Here is a 19,396-nt window from a genome sequence, read left to right on the forward strand (position 1 = left end):
CTCAGTTATACTGACACAGTATAAGTGATAAAAAAGGGATTTTATCATTTGTTTTCTGCCTTTCATTAAAGTTTTAGGAGTAATTTATCTTGTAAAGTGGACTTGGAATGTCTATGTCTTAAAATGGCACCATGCATTCAAACTGGCAGTGATATATCTAACCTTTTGCAGTGAGACATTTCACAGGAACACAAAACACTACATACACAAGGCAAGAGTGTGAACTGGTGCCGAGGTCACTTTGCTGTAATGCTGAACTCACAGATAACTAAATGAATCCTTTAAACAGATAAAATCAAAATGCCTAAAAATGATGAGACAGCTCCTGTGTGAGATGGTTTCTGTCTTTTGCAGCCCACAGTATCTCCTGTCTATCACCAAGTTATTTTTGGACACTGTGATTAATGTGTGCTCCCACGATCAGACTCATGCTCAGTGACGGGGAAACACTGTGCAGACAAATTGTATAAGTGGGTAAAACCTGATCCAAGTTGAAATAAAATAAAACATCTTTAAGCAAGTGATCAGAAATACAAACAGTGGAGTTTTGAAGTGCAGACAGTGAGAGCAGCTTTCATGGATTGTTCACCTAACTGAAATTCCACTGTGTATGTATTTATTTGTAACTCTTTTGCATTGTAATGCTAATAAAAACAACAAATCACCACTCTTATATGAAGGTGGGTTTGTTTTATGTGACTATAGATGACTAGTTGTTAAGCCTTATTCACAGGTATGCGCACATCATAATGTGCATATCTACATGGAGACACAGGACCCAAAAAATGAAGTTTGCTTATAAAAAAACAATATCATGGTTCATATGCTTTAACTTTATCGAAATAACTACTGCAAAATCTGTATGAATTCTGTATGCACTGTGGGTTACTAAACAGCCATAATTCACAACCAAACGCCTCTTCTATCATTGCAGTTTGATTAATTTACAGTTGGATAACTATCATGTATGGTTACAGGATGGATCCATTTTGAGAACCAAATCTCAGTGTTTCAAGTAAAACACATAACACAAACGTTTCCTCCAAGCAGACCAGCAAGCATCCCTAATCCTTAGTTTGTAGGGATTAAACAAATCACGAGACACTTTCACGCTTGACATCACTGACTTTCCTGTAGAACTAAATCACTGCTGTTTAAGAGAATAAAATTGTTTTTAAAAAGGAAATACATGAAAAATATCAGAAAGAAGATCTCAGTGTTTTCTCCCTCTTAATTAAAGTTATTAGCATCATAGGTAACAGTGTTTTTGTGGTTTCAAATGAAGACATTCCTTTTCACATTTGAAAAATATGTGATATTTATTTTATTTGGCAGATTATATAACTGAGCCAGCAGAGCAAGAGCTCCAACAGCTGTGGATTTCTCTGCTGACAGTGAGGATGGTTTTTAATTCATTATTTTTCTGTTATATGTGGGGGCAGCAGAGGCAGAGAGTTGGAGCCTCATCCAAAGAGCTCTGGCTGTTTCCTTCAAAGAAAAATGTGTCCAGCTTGCACTTTGTAAGATTTACAGATGAGAGAGAGACCTGCAGACAGGTTTGGGTCTGTATTGACTGCTTTTTTATGCTCACCTTGAGGACGATGCACTGTCTTGGGAGATTTGAGAATCCATGGTTGCAGTCTGATCGGTGGTGCTCATTCCTTTCTATCAGTCTTGAAACGAAATATCTTGAGACACTGAGGACAAAATCAATGTTGGCTTTGTTTATGTCTGACTCCAGGGGATACAAACCTTTTTGCTATGTTTCAAAAGACTTGATAAGTGTGTCTCCCTGGTCAGGCTCAAACGTACCGTTATTTACTGCAATGGGAGTCACTTTTTGTCATTCCCCAAGTTGAGAGCCTCATAAGTCATTTGAACTTTACACTTGGCTTTTTTACAACATCTGAGCACCCTTTATTTTTGATGATGTGAAAATCTCCCAGCAATGTCCCAGTTGTTTTAAACAAAACAACAACTTTGCACCCTTTCACCCTAAGTCTCATCAGCTGTGAAACCAACCTTGAAAAATCACTGTTACACATTTAGTATCACCACGGTCCCGCATTACCAGCGTTTGTTAGCAAAACAGGCACATGCTTTGCATGATGTTAGATAGTGACAACCGCAGGCCCATTTTCCAGTGGCATGTCTATGTTTGGCTTTGGACATTACCGTAGAAAACAAGTTGATCACCTTATACGGGCTTATGAAAAAGTGCAAGTGCGCATTCTGAGGTCACGCCAGGATACGATTTTTAAAGGTTTGGCCTCAAAGCAACCAGTGTTCCCTGTTATTGTGGGGTACTTGAGACCCAAACACGTCTTCTCTACCAAAGTGCTGCTTAAATTTGAACTCAGTATCCACCCACAGAGTTTACAGCTACATGGCCACATCATTCAAAATTATTACATTTTATATTATATTCATATTTTATTGTGATAAAGGACAGTCTTCTATGGAACTAATACCCACACAGAAATAAAAGCCTACAAGCTCAAACATATATGTTGCATGTGGTGTTACTGTTAGGAGCAACATGAGATTGATAATGTGTCGCTCACAAATGTGTGGTCAGGTGTGGGGTATTATTTTTAAATTTTTATTATTTTTCATTTATTTTTCTACTGTCAGATTGTTAGTTAAAACAACACAATTAATAGTCTGTCCAGTCTACGAATATAAACCTGTAATGTGCCACGTCCCGCCTCTATTCTTTGTTTTACACTGTTTTACACTGTTTTACAGTGTTGCCCGGGATCAGAGATGGAATTCAGCATTATTATTAATTGCCTACATGGTCTTATCCTTGGGACCTGTAACAATAACACAAACCTAAATACCAGTTGGATGCATTTTCCTTCAAAAATGCAAACTAACTGGACAAGTTTTTGATTTTTGAAGTTTTACTGCCTTCAAGTGGACAACTATGTCACTGCATTTGGGGATTCTTTGAATTTCTAGAAATTATATTGAGCTTATGTAGTTTAATGTGTCCTTAATTTCATTAAGAAACTGAATGCAATAATGTTAGAAATGATCAGTGTTTTTGCTAATATGACAAAAAAAAAATGATTGGCTGTGTACTAAGATACTTAAATCCTAATAATGTGTTCTAAGTCAACACAAAAATCAAGAGGAACACGAGTATTAGCATTTTCATAGAGAGGTCAACTTTAATTGTATGTGTCCCTTTTAAGGATTCTAATGATGAGTTATGATTAATGATAAATCTAATGATAGATGTTCCTTGTGTGTCTCACACAAGCTCTAGCCAGAGAGCTTTCTTTTTTCAAGCCCCTAAGCTTTGGAACTCTCTGCCTCTGGATATTAAAACAGTGAGCTTTCTGGGTGTTTTTAAAAGTAAACTTAAGACTTTAATCTAGCTTTTAATTTGAAGTAATTCATTTTTAGCCCTGAACTACATTATCATTTTTATTATTACTATTATTATTCTATTTTTTATTATTATTTTAACCATTAGTATTTGAATCAACATATGTTTATCTTATTTAATAATGTATTTATCTATTTATTTCTTGTATTCATCTAATCTTGTTAACACTATCTTATTTTTAACTTTTCTTCCACTATTGCTTATTTTATTAATTTTACAGAATTTATTTTATTTCGTTTTTAGGTATTTTATTTATAATCATGCCTTTTATAATTTTACCATTTCTGTCTCTGTCATTCTGTGAAGCACTTTGGGCTGCATGATTTTATGTATGAAAGCTGATGTATAAATAAAGTTGAGTTGAGTTCATATTATGACCAGGTTATGACGTAGACAGAGGACGGAACTAAACGAGTCTCGCGATATTTTACATCCGGGGTCAAAGTTGACATTGGCCATGTGTAAATGTTGCGGTATCCACAGAATAACTGTCTATATAGCTACATTTTGTACTTAAAGTATAGGAATATATCACTTCGTGTGTAAGGATTTAGTTTTAAAGGCTTCCTTGAGTTTTGAGGAGGTTGTATATTTCGTGAAGAGATTTCTTAAAGTTAGTTTTAGCTCTATTTTCTGCTCTGCTGCGGGCTAGCTTCCGTAGTTTAAATGAACCAGCTTGCATCATTTAGCAGTGAGATGTTGATCTGAAGGCTCGGCGTGACATGCTGAAAACCGGATCACTGTTAAGTGCCTTACTGAAACCTGGACTGACGTTACAGAGAAGAGGTAGGACACTTGAAAATGAGATGTGACATTATGGTAATGGGATGTATGTTGTATTTTAATCCATGCAATCCGTATGGGTAAGTGATAACAGGGGATGTGCCGTGTTGTATTTACAGGTGTTTTTTTATCTTTCCTAAACAAGATGACCGAGGCACTCAAGGACGAGCAGTCAGCTAAGCTGCTGAAAAGAGCCAATGAAGAAAATGAAGACTCTACTGAGAGGCTGCAGGATTCGAAAAGAATAAAAACAGAGGGGGAACAAGTTGATGATGACAAGAAATATCCCAAAAAGAAAGTAGTCCTTCTCCTGGCATACTCTGGAAAGGGCTACTATGGCATGCAGGTAAACTCTGAAGCTGGTTTAATCCTCTCTCAGGTTTTTCACCATCACTTTGTTTACTTATGTTTTGCAACCTCAGACTTACATAATGCACGTTTTCTGTGTTTTAGAGAAATCCAGGAAACTCTCAATTTAGGACCATTGAAGATGCCCTGGTCACTGCACTTGTTACTTCTGAATGCATTCCTGAAAATCACGGTGAAGACATGAGGAAGATGTCTTTTCAAAGATGTGCCCGGACAGATAAGGTATGGGCTTTTACAGTAGTTTGCCAACAAGGAGCTTTTGAAGAAGACCAAAGCATTCAATGTGGTTGGATGTTGCAGGGTTATGTATTACATGTCACTTAGATTGGTGTAATAGTGTGTAACAAACTAAAAGAAGAGTTTGCACGCAGCATTGTTACTGGTGTGTCCTTACATAAAACAGTGTTGGTGTTGTTTCTTACATTTTTAAGGGTGTGTCTGCTGCGGGCCAAGTGGTGTCACTAAAGCTGCGACTTATTGATGACACAGTTGCTAAAATCAATGAGCATCTGCCGCCACAGATCAGAGTAATCGGTGAGAAAATGTTCATTTTGCTTTTAGTATTTGCCTGATTACATTTTTAACAATAAGTCAAAGATTAGGGGAAAACTCATCTAAACTTTGCATTTCATTAATATGAGCCCCACCCGTTCCCCATATTCAAGTTTTATTGATTGGAGCTGAGTTTTTATTTTATGTTACCACAAGTAAGTGTTTACACTTTTTTTTCAACAGGTCTCAAGAGGGTGACTCAGGGTTTTAACTCCAAAAACAACTGTGATGCTCGCACATACACCTACATGCTTCCAACAGTGGCTTTTTCCCCCAAAGACTATGACACAGCAGATATAACAGGCTTTCGCGTTGAGCCAGAGACACTTCAGAGGGTGAACCATCTGTTTGCTTTTTACAAAGGTACTCATAACTTCCATAACTTCACCTCTCAGAAGGCAGCAAACGACCCCAGTGCCCGTCGCTACATCACGGAGATGTCCTGTGGAGAGCCATTTATGTGCAGCAGTACAGAGTTCGCTGTGATCACAGTGCGAGGCCAGAGCTTTATGCTGCACCAAATCCGTAAAATGATCGGCCTGGTGATCGCAGTGATTAGGGGCTACGCAAAGGAGGATGTGATGGAGCGGAGCTGGGGAAAGGAAAAGGTGGATGTGCCCAAAGCTCCAGGGCTGGGCCTGGTTCTTGAAAAGGTTCACTTTGACCGGTACAATAAGCGGTTTGGAGGGGATGGGCTGCATGAGCGGCTGGAGTGGGACACCGAGGGGGAGGCGGTCAAAGCCTTCAAGGAGGCTCACATCTACCCCTCCATTGTGGAGACGGAGTGTCAGGAGCGCTCCATGCTCAGCTGGATGGCCACACTTCCAATCCACGACTATGAAGCGTCAGCTACAGATACTCAACAGAAAAAAGAAAAGGTATCTAGACATTATAAAGACTGTTATTTCAAAACTAGATGTTTGACTTCAAAAATTCATTATTTAAATTTGTTTTATTCATTGTCTGAATTATGTTTCCCCCAGGACAATGCAGAGATTATTGGAAACGACTCAGATTAAGTCATCCTACGTGCTGAAAGAAGACATTTTCTCAACAAAAAATTATTTCCTTTTGGGAATAAGCTTTTGTTTCTATGTTTGACATTTTATTTTCCAATATTTACTTTTCGAGTGGGATGAACTTCTGCTTTTCTTATATTTGTTAAAAACAAAGATGTTAATAAAGACCTTTCTCTTTCTATACCTTGATATTTTTTTCATGTCTATCCTTTTATAAAACTAATATATGTATATCTACACAAACAGATAACTGCTATGTAGAGTGGGAACAATAATATCCTCCCTTTCCATTAATGAATACAAATTGAAATATAGATTATGGGATGCTAATCAAGATCTTCAATAACAAATGGGAATCCATGCCTTACAAAATCTCAGCCATCAGATACTTAATTGGCATATCAGTATTTTAAAATCTTGAAACAATGTCAGTTTTTGATTAGATCATTGATACATCTGACCAAAACCTTGGATTGCTTTTTAGAAAACAGCAGCAAGAGACTGAAGAAATGACACAAGTGACATAAAAAAAACCCTATTCTGATCATTCACTGGCATGAATTTGGCTAGGAAAGTTAAGATCTGTTTTAACAGTCCAGTAGCTTTTATGCCAGCAGCAGTCAAGAGAGTTACAAAACAACAGAATCAGTTTTATTGAATCATACAGGTTGATAACTTAAACGTTATGTATCCCTCTCAAAATGATTATCTTAAAATAGTGCGTTACAAACACTGATTTAATAGGCGCACAATTTTTCCCAATTGTGATGCAGCTGTTTCCAAGCAGATGCTGACTACATAAATCTTAAACTTCACCCTCCAGCCACTAGGGGGCGACACAGCTGTTGGGTGCTTTGAAATAATGTTGCATTCAATAGCCCCTGGGCGCACAGTAAAGAACATCAGCTTGAACTATGAATACCGTACTACATAAACAATAGAATATATATAAAATAACCCAACCAGTTATATACATCTACATTACTGCTTTAGGTACACAATATATTTTAATTTAGAACACAACTGACTTAGAATCCATGATCTGTATGTCTGCAACAATTTATTCGTATTCTTTAAACAGCATGTGAACGCATCAGTCAGAAATCATGGCGCCGACCAGAAAACGCAACGTGAGTTCAGTAAAAACAACAGAACCAAGTGCAAAAACTGGAAAAATTGACCTTAATAGCAAAGTCGAGAGAATACTTGAGAGCAGAAAACATGCCAACGACGTTTTTGACGTCCTCGAGGTTCTTCAGGTAATGTATTCACCACTAAGTATCACTCATATTACAACCTAACAGCATACATGCTGGTTAGCTGTTATCATCAGCCACATTGTATACTTACCAAACTCACTCAAACGATTGTACCCTTAATGTGTTTGTACTATTTGTGTCTGTTTGCAGTCTGAAAAAGAAAAGACTATCATCAGTGCTGTCAATGCGTGCAGCAAACTATTCAGCGCCCTGTTGGAGAAGAAAGAGCTGTTCAAGGGAAAACTGCCCGCAGAGGACGATGCTCTGAGTGGTGAGTATAGCAATAGCAATTTTATTTATAAAGTACATTTCATTACACGTAAGTTCAACGTGCTTTACATGGAGAAACATAAAATAAATAGAATAAATAGAAACAGAAAAACAACAAATACACCCCAACATACATCAGGCACTGCAATCAAACAAACAGCAATTGTTTCTGCACATGCATCCAGTCACAATAGTCATTATATCATTCATACGCTTGAGAAAATAAATATGTATTGAGTCTTTTTTTAAAAGGTGGAGACAGTTCTTATGGAGCTGAGGTCAGCAGGCAGTTTGTCCAAAAAGATGGACCACAGTAACTAAAGGCCCCTTCACCATACTTTGATTTGACTCTGGGTACATTTAAAAGACTTCCACCTGCTGACCTAAGGATCCTGCTCGGGTTATACACTGTGAGCAATAGGCTGTATATTTATTTTATTTTATTTTATTTAACCAGGAGAATTACAAATCTCATTTTCAAGTGTGTCCTGGTCAAGATCAGCAGCAGCACATTCCAGAAAAGTTACAGACAAACAACACATAATTCTAAAACATGACAACATATCATGGGTTTCAGAACAAAAGTCATCAGTCAAAGCATCTACAAACTGAAGCATCTTCCTCAAGAGCCTTCAGTCTGCTTTTAAAAACATTTAAAGAGACAAGCTCACTCAAACCCAGGCTTACTCAAACCCAGGCTCTCCTGCAACAGGTTCCAGGATGCAGGAGCAGCATATCTAAAACTCTTTTTACCCATTTCAAGACACACTCTGGGGACTGAAAGCAAAAGCAATTTTTGTGACTGGGTCACAGAGCGGAGACCGGAGCTTCCAGTATTTTAAAATCGTATAAATACGAGGGAAGCAAGTTAATAAACGCCTTATAAACAAGGACATGCCAGTGATGTAGCCTACGGGTAGACAATGCAGTCCAGCCAACTCGAGCATACAGGGAGCAGTAGATAGTATATAGGCTGTTAAGTCTTACTATGATTGTTGTGGATGGCAGATATATTTTATTATCTTGAATGTCTCATAAAGGCAGTGTTCAAAGATTGCAGTTCTGAACATTGAAGTCAAAACATTTACAGATTGAATCACAACTAATGGAATACCTCTCTATGTGTGTCTGTTTGTCTGTGTGTATTTCCTGGTTCAGGGAGTTACAGTGCTGAAGAGAAGTACCGCATATTCATGAGACACCGGTACAACAGCTGTGTGGAGATGCTGCTTGAACACCTCAGCCATGAGCAACATGGAGTTAAGGTGAGTTCACTGACAGCTTGAGTGGCTCTCTCATCCACAATTTCTAAAGAACGGGACTGTTTCTAAAATATATACAAATATATTTAGACATCTACCACAGTATGGAGCCAGGATGTTTACTGAAGTGTAACAAAAGAGAAGCTACACACAGATGAGCAACAGACATGAAGTCATAACTCTGTGTGCGCACATGATGAAATATGAAGGTAGTTTTGTTCTACCAGTCCACTTGGTTCTTTCCTATTTTACACACTCAGGCCTGCAGTGTGGGCACTGCTTACGGGCTGTCCCTTTTATTGTTTACACAGAAATGGCATATATGATACTTTTATTACAACCAATAATCTGACATTAACTTGTGTGCTACAACAACATATCAGCTCAGGTCCACCAATACGAACCAACATGTATGTTAGTAAAAAAGCTTTTAATGTGAGGATTAAATGTCAAGCTATGAAGACGGGAATAAAGTTGTCTTATTAATGTTGTTTTATAAATACTAGGAGAGCGCTATGTCCTGCTTGATGAAATTTGCTGCAGCAGAGGGACAGCATCCCCTCGAGGACCTGGACTGGACTGAACACTACAGCTTTCCAAGAGAGCTCATCTTGGTAGGAGTTTGTTTCTTATAGCCTGCGCAGTAGGGATGTAAGGATACACTCAACCCACGATTTAATTTGATTTGATTCGAATCCCGATTTTTGGTTCACGATACGATTCACTCATGATTTTCAAGAAAACTGGATTGAACTCAAAGTTTAAATAAGGAATTATTTTATTTCAATACTCAGATGTGGACAGTTGCAATATATATTTGTTCTCTTATATTTCTTTGTAAACAAAGTCATCCTTTTTCATTTTTAAGGTGTGTTGTAACTCAAATAAAACCACTGCACACTTTTTTTCAGCAGCTTGCAAAAAACTAAAAATGACTATACAAAAATACCGTCTTGTGATATATCCTTACATCCCTACTGTGCAGCAGTTAATTTCCTCAACCTATTGGGTAATGCACACTCTGATGTTTTTCTTATTCTACTGTCAGGCTGTGGTGGACAGACTGCTGTCCAAAACTACAGACAACTCCCTGCTGATCTCCAGATTCCAGGAGTTCCTTGAGATGGAGGACGTACGCTACTACGTCATGAGCTCCATCCGTGAGAATGTGGGTCAAGTTCTGGACAAAAGCAAAGGGGTAGGAAAACTCTGACTGTGCCTCTACTTGTTTGTTGCTCTTATTAATGCAATGTAGGGACATCTTTTTGGAATGAAGTAAATGTTCATTTACAAGTTTACCAAAACGCCTTGTTCCTCTCAGGCTGTGATGCCTGTATATCAGAGCAATGTGCTCACCCTCATGTCCAACATCAGTGTGCCGAGCCAGGAATCAGAGCTTAACAACTTTATGGTCAAACAGGAAGGTAAGACCTACTTTTACAGCACCATGGTGTGGTTTTCCTTCTTGCTGTGATGCTGAACTTTATGTACAGAAAAGGCTTTTTTTGGTACATTAATATGACTATTTCCTATGTTGACTAAGTGATGTGTTTTTTGCAGCTAAGCACGAGGACTGGAAAGCCGCAAAACTGCTTGTACGTAAAATATTTGTTGTCACACATACACATTATTTATTTCTCATAACCTGTGAATGAAAGAGTTATACCTCATTACAGGAACACAAGCGTGCCTTTGAGAAGATGTGGCTTGGCTTTCTCAAGTACAAGGTATGACAGATTTATTCCTTCAATTACATGAATGTGTGTACTCGTCTTTGGAACTGTGTGCCATCAAGACTGAGCCTTCTAAGTCTAAGTCTCTTTCTTGTAGCTGCCAAACAACATGTACAAAAAGATCCTGGTCATCCTCCATGACTCCATTTTGCCACACATGAGTAAACCCACGCTGATGATTGACTTCTTGACTGCTGCCTATGAAGTCGGTAAGTTGCGCCTGTGGTGTACTCAGGTTTTATTGTCTTTAATATGTAATCAGAGCAAACGTGTGGTTTCTCTATCTGAGGGGTATACCACCACAAAGCGAGCTCAACATATCCAGGTGTTCTTAGAGTAAGCTGGCTCTGGATTAGAAACTGGATTTGATCTTACTCTGTTAACTCCATGCTTTCTGCCTCAGACTCTGTGCGGGCTCACACCATAGAGAGTGTTAAGCATGTCAATTAAGGAAAGAAAGGAATCCTGTGAAATACATCTAGTTCTTCATACATTCATATAGCCTTTTGATTTATCACATCATTCACTGCCTCCTGTTTCTTTCTAATGTGACAGTGACACACATGACAACTCTGAACTTAAACAATGATACACATGCAGCACAGAAAGACACTGCAATGTCATTGGATACCTCCACTTCATAGAAGAATGGAGAAATAATTTAAGTATTTTGTTAAATAGAAGTCAAATTATTTTATTGATTTGATTTTATAATATCAAGATTTTATTATCTGTGTTTTGGCTGGAAAACCACTTGCAGGGATTTTGGGATCAGATATAGAGACCTAATCTAATGTGATCAAAGATGCTGTGCCTTTATCTTTCTTTTATTGTACGGATGATCTGATGAAACTTAAAGGGTTTATTTTACTGGAAGCAAACAGGACGGAAAAGAGAGCTGGGAGACTGGAGGAGGATTTATGATATTCATAACTTAGGGAATTAAATTGAATTCAGGTATTATTCGGACATAGTTTTTGTTTGTGTTATGATCATGACGTCACTGTTTCAAAAGTTCTCATTCAACATTAGCTGATGATCTGTATTACCTGGGGAGGACATCAGCTGGTGTTGATTAATGAAATGACGGCACTTGTATTTGATTTCAAACTCGTAACCTAGTTTCGACCAGGAGCCAGCTTCGTGGTATGGAAAACTCTGAGTTAAAGCTCGCTTCCTGGTATGCCGCTTTGGTCTCTGAGAGTTATTGTTTTAAGAGTAAGAATAATAACTTTATTTATGTAGCACCTTTAAAAACAAATGTTTACAAAGTACTTTGACAAACAAAGCATGGTTCAAATAACTTGGGAAAGATTTCGAACGACAGGGAGGAGGAATTTTAACAATGCAAAACAAAATGCAACGCAAGAGGTTAAAAGGAATACACGTCAATTAAACAGAATGAAGTGGTGGGACAATAGACCAGTAAATCATTGTTGAGAGGTTTTTCAAGGATAAATAAAAAAAAATGGATAAGTAAATGAAAGCATTAAAAGGACAATAAACAAGATTTTCAGAGTAAGAGGACGACATCACATCAGAAAATTAGAAAAAGTGTTCAGGATAAATTAGGAACACTAAAATAATAAATGAAAAAAATAAAAATAAATTAAAACAATAAATACTCAAATACAATTTAAAACATTGAATTAGTTGTATAAAAATTTAAATTTATAATAAAATAGAAGTAAAAGTGGTTAGAAAGATAAAGTCACATAAAAGCAAGTCTGTAAAAATGGGTTTTAAGAAGAGATTTAAAAGATGTCACTGATTCTGCGAGCCTTATCTCCTCAGGGAGGTCGTTCCAAAGTCGAGGAGCTCTGACGGAGAAAGCATGATCCCCTTTGGATTTGAGCCTCGACTTTGGATCGACTAAAAATGCCCCACCTGAGGATCTAAGGCCACGAGATTGGCTCATAATTTATTAGCATTTCTGCAATGAACCTCGGGGCCAGACCAAGGCAAGCTTTAAAAGTGGTCAGTAAAATCTTAAAATCTATTCTAAAACGCACAGGAAGCCAGTGGAGAGGAGCGAGTACGGGAGTGATGTGTATTGTCTGTGTGTTATGATAACAGTGATGATCTGAAACTTTGTCATGTTTTTGTTGAACAGGTGGGGCTATCAGTTTGCTGGCCCTCAATGGACTGTTTGTCCTCATACATCAACACAACCTGTGAGTACACAAATGTAACAATATTTCAGACATTTTGAAATTCCAAAAAGTACAACCCCAAAGTGCGGCTCCATCCTGAATCTGTAAAGGTCAACAGAATACAGAGAAATACTTTGAAGCTGTGTTTAAACATATTTAAATGTGTGTGTTTCTTTCAGAGATTACCCTGACTTCTACAAGAAGTTGTATAATCTGCTTGAGCCGTCTGTTTTCCATGTGAAGTACAGAGCTCGCTTTTTCCACCTAGCTAACCTCTTCCTCAGCTCCAGGTGAGATGATCCGTGCTACTCTGAAAGTTTGTTTAGACCTTCTGTTTATCCAGTTATATTGTATACATTTGTCTTTTTGTAACACTGGATGCAAAAAAGTGTTGTTGACCAGCAGCCAAGTGTTACACTGTCAGCTGAACTTCGCAGTACATCTACACCGTTGCTCATTAGACTCCAGCTATATTAGCCCTTCTGTTTAAATGGAAGTCAAGTGCTTCTGTATGCATTGTAATTATTTTTGTCCATCCCATTATTCACAATTCTCATTATAAAAATGCAAAAGCTTACTTCCATCAGCAATAATATTGTGTGTTGTGTGAATGTGTTCGTACATGGCTTCAGTCACTTGCCAGTGTACCTCGTTGCTGCCTTCGCCAAACGGCTGGCTCGTCTGGCTCTCACAGCCCCGCCCACAGCCCTCCTCATAGTGCTGCCCTTCATCTACAACCTGATCCGTCGCCACCCGTCCTGCAGAGTCCTCATTCACAGGCCCACTACAGGAGATGGTGAGAGCAAACACACATCCTCAACATTTGTAACTTCATCAGCCAATAACCATTCAAATCATCTGCAGTATTAAGCTTGTCTGATTTATTACCTTCCCCTCGGTAATATCTTCCGCAAATTCAACATTCACTTCCACTGTTACGCAGATGACACCCAGCTCTACCTCACCACTAACCCCTCGTCCACTCTCCCACCCACCTCCCTCACTGATTGCATCTCTGAAATAAAAACCTGGTTCACCCTAAATTTCCTTACATTAAACAGTAATAAAACCGAGGTTCTCCTCATTGGCACCAAATCCACTCTATCCAAATCCAATAGTTTCTCCCTCACCATTGATAACTCCTCCGTCTCACCCTCCCCCCAGGTTAAGAGTCTAGGTGTCATCCTTGACAGCACGTTATCCTTTCAATCACACATCAATAACATCACCCGGACTGCCTACTTCCATCTTCGTAACATCAATCGTCTTCGCCCCTCCCTCACCCCCACACTGCCGCCATCCTTGTCCACAGCCTTGTCACTTCCCGTCTGGACTACTGCAACTCTCTCCTCTTCGGCCTCCCTCACAAATCCCTCCATAAACTCCAACTGGTCCAGAATTCAGCTGCCCGTATCATTGCCCGAACCCCCTCCATCCACCCCCATTTCCCCCATTTCAAATCACAACTCAAAACATATCTGTTCAAAACCGCTTACTCCGTCTGACTCCAATTGCACTGTCATTTTGTTATTGTTTCTATTTTTTCTTACCCCTTGTTAGTTTATATTGTTTTCATTTTTGACTCTGATTTTGTTTCCTTTAATGTAAATTCGTGTCTGTATATATTTATATCTGTGCGGTGTCCTTGAGTGCCAAGAAAGGCACCTTTAAATAAAATGTATTATTATTATTATTATTATATTGAAATAGTGTCTATCGAGTTTCCTGAAATCCACAATATTGTTGGAAACATTATGAATGGATTAATTGAGAGATGTTTTCTTCTGTTGATGTTGACAGAGCTTTTGGAGGACCCATATCTTATGGATGAAGGGGATCCTGCTCATTGCTGTGCCTTAGAGAGCAGCTTGTGGGAGATTAAGGTGTGTACATATTAGTCGATCATTAATACAACTGATCTATTTTGTGTGTCAGGCAAGATTGGTTGGTAATCAGATTTAGATACACTTTTTGTTATATTGGTTAAAATGATCTTTATGTCCTGATGGCAATCAATACATAATGTGTTCTTAAAAAAGAGTGAAGAAAAGCTGCTATCTACAGCAAGAGTAAACCTGGGAAAACACCAACCAATCACCGTTTTTTGGGACCCAAAATTTTTTCCTCCGTTTTGGAGGAGCTCTGAGGGAGGAGGGGAGGGGTTAGACGGAGTCCTGTGGAAATGCTTCATTCAAATTCATGCTAGTTTTCCGAGACTGCCAACCCCAGCTTTAAAGCTCCAGTGAGGAGTTTTAACTGATTGTGAAATAGATCTAAATGAATATTAATGCCTCTTTATGACCTACAAAAGGTGAGACAACCAGCAACAATATATTTCCTATAATTTATTAGAATGAATTTAACGATTGACAACACATTTTCAAGAGCAGAATGTGCACCTTGAATGACACATTAAACTGTAAAAGAGAAAGCAGGCTTTTTTTTTCAAAAAAACTAAACAAACAAAGAACATGGATGTGAGGAACAAGGCCAAAATAGAGAGTAGGTGTACATCTTTACACACAGGGTGTGCAAAAATGTACAACTGAGAGTTCGTCAGAGCAGCTTTGACGTAAGTATGCTGTGTTGATTGAAAGTTTCCTTTATTTTCTTCTCCTCTCTTGCAGACTCTGCAGAAGCATTATCATCCAGATGTGGCCAAAGCTGCTATGTCAATCAACTCGCCCCTTTCAGAACAAGAGGAGGACATCAACGAGGTTTTGGAGATAACAACATATGAGGTAATGCAGCGCCTCTATCTTCTTCTTCATCTGTTTCTGTTATGTTTAATAGTTTGTCCAAAGTATGGCCCGGGGGCCAATCTTAAATTGTGTTATTTATAGCACAAGAAATTAATCACATTCTGTACATTTGCAGTTTCTTTCATGCGCACAAACAAACTAAAGTCAACCCAGAAACGTCTCAAAAAGCTTCATATGGACTACCTGTATAAAAGACAAAGAACTGGGAATTCTGCAAGACGGCAATAAAGAAGAAACACAAGAACTCTTAAAGCTGACAGGTTTTCAAATTCATGTTTTTATCATGATGTGAAAATGTTCTTGATGAACACTAAAAGTTCAGAAGACACAAAAGAGGACACAAGACAAGATCAAGTTTATGAAATCGTACAGAAAAGGCAAAATTTGATGCATAAAAATTGTTCAGAACGCAGGAAAATAATTATTTTGTTATAAAATGTTGTCTGCTGGTCGGAAAAGTCTTAAAAACAACATGAAAAAGAAGTGTGATGAAATCCAGATCGTGATCATGCCATAGGAAAATAATGAGACAATATTTTCCTCCAGAAGATAACGTTTACTTATGTTTACATGGCTGGTGGAGAACTGAGGACTTACTAGTTACTGTTTTATTGAGAAAAAAAAAAAAAATTGTTATTAAATAGAGATTTCATATCTAACTTTTATGATTCCTAAGTCTCAGTAGGAGCCACTGGCCCTGAGGTTTTCTGACAACATCAAATGTGACCCTCTTTGAAAAAAGTTTGGCCACCACTGGTTTAGATCAACCTTGTAAATGACTTCCAGTATTTTATACAAAACCAAATGAATAATTACTCTTAACAATGCCGTTACAGATTATTTCATTCTAGTTGTCATGAATAATGTGTCACATGTTCTTCCATCCCCAGGTGATGGAGAGAGACCTGAAGCAGTCTCAAAAGAAGAGTGTCCCACTGGAGTTTGAAACTGCCACACAGTTACTACAAGGAGGAGGGGATGTGCTGGGGCAGCACTTCTGCCTGGATTAAAACCATTAAAAAAAAACAAGGAACTGGATTCACATGTGGGTAATATTTCTGGGACCAGCAGTAACAGCAGAGGAAAGTTCAGAGGAAATGCATTTGATCTTGAGTTGTGTTGTTATATTTATACGTCTCTGATGTGTCACTTTAGCACATCAATAAAAAATACTTTTTGAAGCTCATGGTGAATATTTTTTCTTTGTTTCTCTGCACATTTTAGGGATAAAACATTAATGGTATTCACTTATACCATACAGTCTTATGAATATTTGATATTAACAATTTATTCCTTTTGAATTCCTGTGAGGATTGAGTATTTCATGGCCATTACGGTCACTATAACTATCAAACCATAAAGCTCTATGGTGCTTATCAGACTCTTTTCAATCATTTTATAGCAATTTAAATGTTAAATGGTCTCACCTTGAGAGCGGCAGTTTTCAGTAAATGAAAATAGCTTTAAATCCAGCATGTGCTACACAATTTACCAGCTTTTATAGCAAGAAATTACTCCAGTGTTAAAAAAGAATCAGTAATACATTTCTATATGCCTGCCTACCTGCGTGATACACGGCTCCAACTGCTGAAAATTAGTGTCTGCTAAAGGGAAGCCCAAGAAAGATTTTAATTTTTCACATCTTTCTGTCTGATAAGGATTTCATCCCTTTGAGTTAAAATAGATAAGAAGGTAACCCAGCTTGTAAATCCATATAATCAAATAGGTGTTTTCATTTATTCCAGTGGAGACCATCTGAGTTTTAGGTGGCTGTGGCCTGCATATGCTGCTGAATGAGTGGATGTGTTCCAGTACTTTCATAATATTCAGTACATCAAAATAATTTAAGTTTTTGTTACATCATATATCTCAAATTCAGTATGACAAAAATACCAGGGTCCTTGTTATGCTTGGTAAAATTAAGCTGCATCAAAGCCATCCTATATTTTTAATGTATGTCGTCATAATAATAATAATAACAATAATAATAATAATAATAATACATTTTATTTATATAGCACTTATCAAAACAGATTTTTCAAAGTGCTTTACATCATAAAAACACAGAATAATAAACAAAGCAATATACAATTTAAGAGGAACTGCGTATAGGAACAGCTGAGTAAAAGTAAAAGAGAAACTACTAAAAGCAATTAAAACAAAAAAACTGTTAAAATAAGTAAAACAAATAAAAACAAAGAGTGAATAAAAGAAAAATATTAATAAAAGTAAATTAAAAATAAATATAGCATTATGGATAAAACAATATTACAGGAAGGCTTTTCAATAAAGCTATGTTTTCAGCTGTGATTTAAAAGAAGATACTGTAATAACTTGAAGCTTGGCTTAATACAATTTATCTCCATGAATACTTATTTTTAAAAAACTTGAGCAAGGAAGGACTGCAACACTTTCACATTCAAGAAGGCCTGGGGTTATGGCAATTTAATATAGCAGCTGCTTTAGCCTATGATGGAGTAGAATTAATAAGAACGACTTCGAAATTTGACACGAATGTCTGAGAGTTGACCTGCAAAGAACATATAGAATAAAGAAAGAATCAAAAAAAGAAAAGAAAATCCTAAGGCCCTAACTATAAAACCTGTTTCCTTCCACTGACAAGTTCAAGAAAATGAACAGTAGTTTTAGGTGAGAGTTGATAAGGCTAAGTCAGTGGTGGCCAAACTTTTTTCAAAGAGGGCCACATTTGATGTTGTCAGAATACCTCAGGGCCAGTGGCTCCTACTGAGACTAAGAATCATAAAAGTTGGATATGAAATCTCTATTTAATAACAATTACTTAAAAACATTTCTCAATTAAACAGTAACTAGGAAGTCCTCAGTTCTCCACAAGCCATGTAAACATTATCAAACTGTATCTTCTCCTGGAGGAAAATGTTTTTCATTCGGGTCGGGCAATGTGGGAAAAATACTGTATCATTATTTTCCTATGGCAGGATCCCTATTTGGATTTCATCACGCTTCTTTTTCATGTTGTTTTAAGACTTTTCTGACCAGCAGACAACATTTTATAAGAAAATTATTATTTTCATGCGTTCTGAACAATTTTTATGCATCAAATTTGGCCTTTTCTGTACAATTTCATAATTTTGATCTTGTCTTGTGTCCTCTTTTGTGTCTTTTGAACTTTTAGTGTTCATCAAGAACATTTTCACATCATGATAAAAACATTAATTTGAAAACCTGTCAACTTTAAGAGTTCTTGTGTTTGAATTCCCAGTGTTTTGTCTTTTATAAAAGTAGTCCATGTGAAGCTTTTTGAGACGTTTCTGAATTGACTTTAGTTTTGTTTGAGCGCTTGAAAGAAACTGCAGATGTACAGAATGTGATTAATTTCTGTGTTATAAATAACACAATTTAAGATGGAAGCTCGGGGCCATAAATGAATGGACCTTGGGCCGTGATTGGCCCCCGGGCCGTACTTTGGACACGCCTGGGCTAAGTGAAAACACCTGTGTGTGTGAACTGTTAATATTATATTGTTGAGGTTTGACGTTTCTGCTTCATGTCGAACGTGAACAAGTACCGTTAACACCGTCAGGAGGTCCAGTCCCCCTTCATATCATGAAGACAGGTAAGCCTCTCATACTTTTTTCTTCCATCTCCTGTTTGTTTTTTATCCTCTCGTTAAGTAAGCCATATGGCCACACAGCAGGCAGCCCGGGGTACATAAACACCGTGAGAGAAAATTCTGAATCATAACTGAGTTCAGTCAGAAAAGAGCAAGTCATAACAGAGAGAAGCTGTCCAAAAACATGCAGAGATAGACTGCTAAAACCCGAAACAAGCTTAAAGCCAGGGACCAATGCGTGTGGC

The 19,396-nt window shown here is 37.6% G+C and overlaps 3 protein-coding genes across 9 annotated transcripts in view; all 3 read left to right on the plus strand.

Annotated features, from left to right (window-relative positions):
* Positions 1-3,804: 3,804 nt before the first annotated feature.
* pus1 (pseudouridine synthase 1) lies at positions 3,805-6,309 on the plus strand. Of its 3 annotated transcripts, none has more exons than XM_034710233.1 (6): positions 3,805-4,187; positions 4,304-4,526; positions 4,634-4,771; positions 4,981-5,083; positions 5,285-5,979; positions 6,085-6,309. In XM_034710233.1, the coding sequence occupies exons 1-6, from the start codon at positions 4,120-4,122 to the stop codon at positions 6,118-6,120; spliced, it is 1,263 nt and encodes a 420-aa protein (XP_034566124.1). In that variant the 5' UTR covers positions 3,805-4,119; the 3' UTR covers positions 6,121-6,309. The 3 variants fall into 3 exon arrangements, with proteins under 3 accessions (XP_034566124.1, XP_034566123.1, XP_034566125.1); XM_034710232.1 differs by having other exon boundaries at positions 3,806-4,183; positions 4,300-4,526; XM_034710234.1 differs by having other exon boundaries at positions 3,807-4,183; positions 4,326-4,526.
* An 878-nt stretch (positions 6,310-7,187) lies between these two features.
* noc4l (nucleolar complex associated 4 homolog) lies at positions 7,188-16,745 on the plus strand. Its single transcript, XM_034710370.1, has 15 exons — positions 7,188-7,379; positions 7,530-7,650; positions 8,808-8,914; positions 9,418-9,525; positions 9,960-10,109; positions 10,233-10,335; positions 10,472-10,506; positions 10,588-10,638; positions 10,742-10,853; positions 12,758-12,818; positions 12,977-13,087; positions 13,430-13,593; positions 14,598-14,680; positions 15,425-15,538; positions 16,450-16,745. The coding sequence occupies exons 1-15, from the start codon at positions 7,227-7,229 to the stop codon at positions 16,567-16,569; spliced, it is 1,593 nt and encodes a 530-aa protein (XP_034566261.1). The 5' UTR covers positions 7,188-7,226; the 3' UTR covers positions 16,570-16,745.
* A 2,282-nt stretch (positions 16,746-19,027) lies between these two features.
* The window catches only part of LOC117831625 (RIMS-binding protein 2-like), a 96,027-nt gene continuing 95,658 nt past the window's right edge, over positions 19,028-19,396 (plus strand). For all 5 annotated transcript variants that reach the window (XM_034710394.1, XM_034710398.1, XM_034710397.1 and 2 more), the window contains exon 1: positions 19,028-19,154. The gene's annotated coding sequence lies outside the window, so the exon portion shown is untranslated. The remainder of the gene's footprint in view (positions 19,155-19,396) is intronic.

This window comes from Notolabrus celidotus, chromosome 19 (assembly GCF_009762535.1).
Source record: "Notolabrus celidotus isolate fNotCel1 chromosome 19, fNotCel1.pri, whole genome shotgun sequence".
Taxonomy (NCBI): Eukaryota; Metazoa; Chordata; class Actinopteri; order Labriformes; family Labridae; genus Notolabrus; species Notolabrus celidotus.

Bases quoted from the DNA above. Each gene is read 5' to 3' on its own strand.
- noc4l (XM_034710370.1), top strand. From the start codon at position 7,227: ATGGCGCCGACCAGAAAACGCAACGTGAGTTCAGTAAAAACAACAGAA. The intron at 10,336-10,471 runs GTAAGACCTACT...TGTTTTTTGCAG, and splicing joins CTTTATGGTCAAACAGGAAG to CTAAGCACGAGGACTGGAAA. The intron at 15,539-16,449 runs GTAATGCAGCGC...TTCCATCCCCAG, and splicing joins TGGAGATAACAACATATGAG to GTGATGGAGAGAGACCTGAA.
- pus1 (XM_034710233.1), top strand. From the start codon at position 4,120: ATGCTGAAAACCGGATCACTGTTAAGTGCCTTACTGAAACCTGGACTG. The intron at 4,527-4,633 runs GTAAACTCTGAA...TCTGTGTTTTAG, and splicing joins AGGGCTACTATGGCATGCAG to AGAAATCCAGGAAACTCTCA. The intron at 5,980-6,084 runs GTATCTAGACAT...TGTTTCCCCCAG, and splicing joins CTCAACAGAAAAAAGAAAAG to GACAATGCAGAGATTATTGG.